Source organism: Nylanderia fulva, unplaced genomic scaffold, assembly GCF_048542155.1.
Source record: "Nylanderia fulva isolate GAGA-0341 unplaced genomic scaffold, ASM4854215v1 Scaffold41, whole genome shotgun sequence".
Classification (NCBI taxonomy): domain Eukaryota; kingdom Metazoa; phylum Arthropoda; class Insecta; order Hymenoptera; family Formicidae; genus Nylanderia; species Nylanderia fulva.
This window is the reverse complement of record NW_028190488.1, coordinates 700,019-707,482: the sequence shown is the minus strand read 5'-3', so window position 1 is coordinate 707,482 and position 7,464 is coordinate 700,019. Positions and strand designations below refer to the sequence as shown.

At 36.2% G+C, this 7,464-nt stretch overlaps 1 protein-coding gene across 2 annotated transcripts; it reads right to left on the bottom strand.

The window, feature by feature from the left end:
• Window positions 1-527: 527 nt before the first annotated feature.
• Window positions 528-7,310, bottom strand: Dbp21E2 (putative ATP-dependent RNA helicase Dbp21E2). 2 transcript variants are annotated; one of them, XM_085486273.1, is made up of 8 exons: window positions 7,136-7,310; window positions 6,824-7,039; window positions 6,418-6,738; window positions 6,079-6,336; window positions 5,877-5,990; window positions 5,412-5,803; window positions 5,053-5,276; window positions 528-1,528 (listed from the first exon to the last, which is right to left on the bottom strand). In XM_085486273.1, exons 1-7 carry the CDS (start codon window positions 7,205-7,207, stop codon window positions 5,057-5,059), a joined length of 1,593 nt encoding a protein of 530 aa, XP_085342399.1. In that variant the 5' UTR covers window positions 7,208-7,310; the 3' UTR covers window positions 528-1,528; window positions 5,053-5,056. The 2 variants fall into 2 exon arrangements, with proteins under 2 accessions (XP_085342399.1, XP_029175465.2); XM_029319632.2 differs by lacking the exon at window positions 528-1,528 and adding an exon at window positions 3,805-4,456.
• Between the last annotated feature and the right edge of the window lie 154 nt (window positions 7,311-7,464).

Genomic DNA, 7,464 nt, shown 5'->3' with positions numbered 1-7,464 from the left:
AGATATGTATCGTCCTTTATCAACTCGACTTTTTCATTAAACGACGAAACTAACAAATCATCGCAAATGAACGTTTTCCGGTGTTTCTTTCGCACAATAATTACAGCTTGAGAACCTTGCCCTTCTGCTTTGTAGTTTTAATTCTGGATACGGTACTCATTATCATGCTGTATTCTCTAATTTACTTAATTTTTACGAGGGAATTATCATTTAGCCTTTGCCGTGTTGCGCAGTAAGAGTATAATTAAATACGTTAATTGTTATCGGTATCAGAATATATATTTGAAACGCATTTTGTTTCAGACTTACTCCTATATACTTAAATCGTAAAATAATAATAATGATTAAATCATTGATATGTCTTTTGACAGATATACATAATTAAATATAATTAGCATTTCAATTGTTAGAATATTATGAGTGTTTTATAATATTACGAGTGTTATCATTTATTAGAATTCCATCGATGTTCTGACATTTCTGACATCGACTAACAATTAAAAAAAAAAAAAAATGAGACTCACGTTTTCCGGCTGGGACGAGCGCCTCTGCCGCGGCACACAGAAGAGCGGCACGCCGCTTTCCCGCTTCCTCTCCAATATAGCGGCTTCCGGTTTCCCTTTGGAGCACACCAAACCGTAACCTCCACTGACGCTGCACGCCGATTAGCGTGCTCCTCTTTCTTCTTTTCCAATCTTCTGTCTTCCGTCACAAATCACCAACAAGAAGGGATCACTACTGATGATCGTAAATCACTTTACTCGATCTCGCGAATTCACTCTCCGACTTCCGGCGAATTACAGTTCGATATTCTCAACCGATTGTTTGGATTCACTCGCGTCAATAATGCCACTGCGTCACAAACACAAGCGAACGTTCGAGGAATGTATGTACACAACGTACGATTTATATATGTATATTTATTTCTTTTCCTCTTTCAATGCGCGATCGCGATCCAGCTTCGTCGACGATGCCCGTCCGGGCATCGTTTCCGGTGTCGTGGCTTCCGGTCCACGCTCGCGAACACGCAGCACACTTCGAGGATCTGAAGTTGATCGCTCTGAAGTTGACCGCGCGTCAAGCTGGTATCAACCGACGCCGGCGCTTGCTTCTCTCACCTTCTCTTCCTTTCACGATTCCTCGCAACGTGCGAGGGCGATTTTTCGTACCGATATTCTTGCCCGACTGTCACGCCGACACGATCGCGCGAGAAATAGATGATGCAAGAAAAAAAACTCGCGAAACGAAGACGCTCGTGCGAGCGTCGATACCCCACAACGTTGACTGCTTGCGCTCCGCGAACCGACTGAAGTCAGGCTCGCCTCTGGCGGACCGGTCTTGTCACCGATTCTTCCCCCTCTACGCTTCCTCTCATTGGTCGCTCCCCTTCCCGCCGCGCTTTGAATGTGCATCTTATGGCAATATGTACTCCGTGCCTGGAGCACTCCGATTCCTCAGGATACGACCCTCGTAGATGACTAATATACAATGACCCTGTTGTTTCCAATCGGTCTTTCTTTCATTTTCACTGAAAAATAAATAAAATGAGAATTACATTGTTGAATAGCAAAAAAATCAAATGTGTACATAAAATATGTAATTAATGCAAATAAAAATAAATCCATTGAATTAGAATTCTACCATATTATTGTGACATTAATTTTTTAATTTTTAATAACAAAATTCTTTCTCGGTGGAGAGATATTAATTACATATCTCATTTGCACAATGATGATTAATCTTATGAAGAAGTAAATTTTAATTGCAGATTGCTTACTATAGTATTTTAAAAAACGGATTAATCTATCGAATTAATTATTTTCCTGTTATTTATTATATGACGTCAAACTTTGTTTTTTTAACTACATGAAACAGTTCGATTAACAGTTCCTGTTTACTGAGAACGGCAATATTAATTTTCAAGTTTCCTTACGCAGTATTTTATGTACATCAATATCTATTATCTCCCATTAAAATTTTGATTGTTCTCACATCTTATTATCTCATTGTTTCCAACTAATCACGATGACGTTTCGCACAACGATTCCGCTCTTATCCTGGTTCTTGCGCAAACGTGATGAGATATTTCCTCTATAGGAGATCAAGCTTGCACGATCTTTAGACGGGTATTAAAATCAAATTAGGATGCACCGAGACGAGCGCGGTTCCGGCAAAAAATCAGCTGGCAATGACCGAAATCAATTTTCCTTTCCCGTGCATCTTGAAACTTTTACATTTAACGTTAGTATGCACATTAGCGAGAACGGCGATAGATTGAACAAGCGAGTTGCAATTTGTGCATTCATCAAGAAGAAAAATTAATCTGCGATAAGAAACCGGTGATTAGAACGAGCGGCAAAAGCACGCCTGATATTTATTAAATTTATGCTCGGTATACTTAAGTCGTCCTTTCACTACTCACATATCCTTAATTGCGGTTTCACACCTCTGTCACGTTAGCACATCATTTTCAATGTAATTAATAGATGCTAGTTTTTAGAGCTACTTAAAGAAAGATGGAGAGAGAGGAATCAGAATTCTATTAATTCTATCAAAATTCTGAAAAAATTCAGATACATTATTTTTACAAAACATTTTGATTTTATACATGTTGTAATATACTATATATGTTTGTGTAATGAAAGAATTAATTCTCCTTTCTTTATATAAATATATAAATGAGATATAATAATATATAAATTTATATACTTTTATATGAAAAGAATAAATATCTCAAATAATTAATTTTGTTTAAATATAATTATTATTCAACAATTTGCTGTCACTTTTTTTAATTTTATCTAATATAAGAGAAAAAAGGAGAACATTTCAACTCAATTAAATATATAAATGACTGTGCGGACGTGACATGCTTTTGATTGCGATGCTCAATTAATTACTTTTACCGCAATTCAAGTATAGTGAGATTAGAAATAAATTCTTATAAATCATGTACTTTTTGCGTAACTATGCAAAACGGTTGACCTATTTTCTCCTTAGGTCGTTGTCGTTACCAAGTCGTTTCACAAGGAGCCGCGACTTTTTTCCGGTCATGCCTGGATGCGGACGCGCGCTCTTCTTCTCGGAAACCAGTGTTGGGCATCTCCGCGTAAACAATAACAGTCCATGTCGACGCGGAAACTTTGTAAATCATCTTTTTTTATCTCTAAGCAAGCAGCGTTATGTTCCTGGACTCTCATCAAAACATTAAGCATCACATACATATAATTATTTTGTCTCGTCCTAATATTTGATACTGTATCAAAACATTCTACTGGCAGAATGTGAAAAGAATTTACAACGTACATATCAATTTTCATTCTCAAAAATAACAATTGTTATCGCTTTCCTCTTTGTTATTAAAAACCTAAAAATATATATATTTTTAACTCTCATTGTCAGTATAGTTTAAAAAATAAAACAACATAGATTAAAAAAATAAAACCGAAACACGTAGAAAATGGAAGATTAAAGAGTATGTAAATGCATACATATGATGCTTACTGCCAAAAGCCGCGCGTGTGGCGCAAATCGCATCTGGTTAAGATCAGAGACGAGATCTCCCGCTACGGAGGACGTTGCATCGTCTGATCCCCACCGTACCGTTCTGTCCTATATGTCACTCGGCTGCCCACGCTAATTAATCCATTATCATCGTGCGATCGCCACTAGCGGCACTACATAGGTTTATACCGTTTCTCGACGACGAAGACGGTTTACGCGCGTTCGTCAGATGTAACTTTAACGACGTGTATGCTAAAGGTGTGACCGTCTTCAGTATATACATATATACTCTTTCAGAAGTGCGTTAACGACGTGTATTAAATCATAAATACAGGATGTCCAGGAGCACCGTCTTAACCGATTATACAACAGCTGTAATAAAGAATATACGATGATATAAATTATAAATGAACAAAAGAAGTAAAAAAATAATAAATTAAAAAACCGAATAAACTAAAAATTATGGAATAATAGCAAAATAGAATTAAATTAAATAATACAAATTCAATGATCGAAGAATATTTCAAATATTTATCTGTCGGCATTTACCCTAGATTTTACGGTAGGCGAGCGGACTCCCTTTTGTCATTCACGCATGACGTTTGACACGAGCGATAATTCGCCGCTCCGAGGCGTTATCCCTCTCGTGGGACGTAGGGGGTCCTTCCTGTGATGACACGAGACGATCCGGCACACCCAGCGCGTGACGCGGGGGCACGAATCGTCGGCGCGTGCCGATTGCATTTAATTTCGCTAAAACCCGGCACGAATAATAAACCGTCTAGACGCAAGGTCTACCATCATCGTCTACGGGGGAAGTATTCCTATTTGCCGCGTGTGTGGGCGTCCACCACGTGGGAGTGCCGCCTGGACATGGCAGGAGGGGACATCGGATGGACGGAGCATGTCACGCACGTGTGTGTCTGCGGGTCGCGGTTTCCTCTCCCTGGAACTGAAACTTGGAATTCAGAAATCGTAGCGATAAAAGGAACCGCCGGAAAGTGTTGAGCGACGAGAGGGAAGGGAGTATTAAAACGTGGGACGGGGCGGCTCGCTTAATTTTCTTTCATCTGGTAAACGCGTTACGCCAACATTGATAAGCGTCGTCGGAAACGGATGAGAAATTTGTTCTCGACTGCTTTTCGTGCAGAGGAGATAAATAGATCGAAATGAATTACGAGGAATTTATCTTTAAAAAAGAAATAAATATGAATGAAAGTTCTCTGGCTGAGAGAACTATGTTAATTAATCCGATAAACTCATCAGTTCGGGTGGAGAACAATTATTCGAGATGTCTCCCAAAGAGATCAAATAGGACAACAACATTCCGCTAATTAGTTGATCCCATCGGACGATTCATCCGAAAGTTTCCTCGTAAAACATTATCGTCGCAACTATCCTATCCACTTAACTACAAACTACACAAGTTAAGCGAAAAAAGAAATGCATTTACTACGCATTGAATATCGAATATTCGCATAACTTATGTAATAACCGCGAGAAAATTATATATATATATATATATTAGATGAAATAATTTTTATTTACATATTCAGTACGGTATACTAAATTCTTGTTGCTGATCTTTCTCATCAATTTCAGGTAAATCCAAAACGTCATCTTTCCTTTCATTAATATCGAATATTGGTATCGGTTTCATCTTTCGAATTGCCCTCTCTATTTTGTGTACCATAGTGATTTCTGCCTTAGAGCTTATAAAATTCGTTACTCTACAGTCCTCAACACCACCGACTCTTCCGGTTCTACCACATCTGAAAGTATCAAATAATATAATATATAACATATCATACAATATATCACACAAAATATCATATAATATATACTATATGTAATATATGCAAAATTTATAAGAGATTAGACAGATTGTGCAAATAATGATAAGATACCTGTGAATGTAATCAGCGGTTGCATTTGGGAAGTCGTAATTCAACACATGACGTATCGCAACTGTATCCAGTCCCCTGGACCCTGCGTTTGTAGTGCACAATACAAGGCATCTACCACCTTTGAAGCTGGCGTATTTGTTTTGTCTCTCGTACATCGGCATGTCACCGTTTAAGTGAACTGTTTCTATGTTGCATTTGTTCAGGAACATAGTGACCCAGTTACAAGTGGTATTGTTGTTATTGAATATAATTACTTGCTCCTTATTAGCTATTTTTGGCTTAATATATTTTAAAAGTTCTATTGGTTTATTATCTGGTCCCACTCTCATAAATTTTTGTGGCACAAGAATGTGATGTAGCTTATCTGTAGTTATATGTACCAATGATTTCACCTGCACAAAAAATATAATTAAATAAAAAAACATAATGTACAATTTGTGTACCTAAAATTTTGAGAATACCTACATCTATGATTTTGTTTAAAACATTCGACATTCTTGCAGGCATCGTTGCAGATGCTAATGCGAATTGAGCACCTGTAGGCAGTTGGTCATCATATACATTATGTGCAAAGCCAAGCTAGAAATGATATTTTGATTTGATGTATATATTACACATCTTTAAATATATACTTTATAAATAATTAAAAAGATGTAAATATATATACCGGTACTCTTTTCAGGAATACTTGTAACTGTTCTTCAAATGTTTCATGAAATAAGGCATCTGCTTCATCCAATACAATAGATCTGACCATATTCAATTTATAAATTTTGTGTGTGGTTAATTTACTGATGACTCCGAAACTGGCTATAATAATATCAACTCTGTCAACAGGTGGATCTATCATCATTTTTCCTGTCTTTCCACCAGTAATAGTTTTTACACGAATATTAAGATATTGACATATTTTCTTTGCTTCTAGCTGTAAAAAGTACAATATGTTCCTTAAAGACAAGTGAAATTAATTAATTTTGTTTATTATAGTTTGTTTATTAATACAAACCCCAATTTGAAATGCCAATTCTCGAGTAGGTGTGATAATCAATCCTAATGGAGAATTGTATTGTATCCCTGTTAACTCTTTCCATTTCAAAACTTTGTCTATCATAGGTAGAAGATAAGTTAATGTTTTTCCACAACCAGTTTCAGCTGCTATGACAGTATTAGCACCGTTCATTATCTGAGGTATTCCAAATGTTTGTATCTTCAAAGGCGTTGTTATATTGTATCTTTCCAAGACTTGTATTATTTGTGGATTTAAGCCAAATTGTGCAAAAGACTTGTATACTTCTTCTTCTTCGTTACCATATGCCTCTTCTTCCACCTGAAAGTTTAATGTGCATATATGAGCCAGGTATATAAATAGAAAATACAGATAAATAATGAAAAATTTATAGATAATACATTACATTTGTAAGAGGATACACGAAGAAATAATCCCCTTTAGATTTATAATGAAGCCATCCTTTACTAGCCAGTGGTATAGGTGCAAATTTAGAATACTTTTGTCTTTCGTAAAAGTTGAACTTCTTCTGTTTGCAGACAATTATTGGTGTCTTTCCTTCCATGTCAGTCGGTGCTTCGATCTGATTGACATTTTTACTCTTTCTTCTGATACCTCTTTTCTGTGCATAATATTAATTTAATTAGATTAAGTTTATTTACATTCGTTGCCTGTAATGTAACAAAATAAACAAGAATAAAAGAAATATTGCACTTACGTAATTTCTTTGCAATTGTGCAAATTGGATGTTTGTGGTTTTGTGACATAAATTACAAAAACGGGAGAACATTGTTATAATTAATAAAACTAACGAAAAATTAAACAATACTGCACATGCACGTGAGAAGTAACATGCGGTGCACTATTAACTATTAGGATGTTGCCATCTTGAATTATCGGTAATTTATCTTACGAGCAATTCTGTACTAGATCCAAAATTCAGCTATAGATAGCGCTTCCTGTCCTCTTCGAGCAAGATATTAGTTCTTGAAGCGACATTGGAATCTCTGCAAGTAAAATATAAAATTTTAAGATATTTATAAGTAT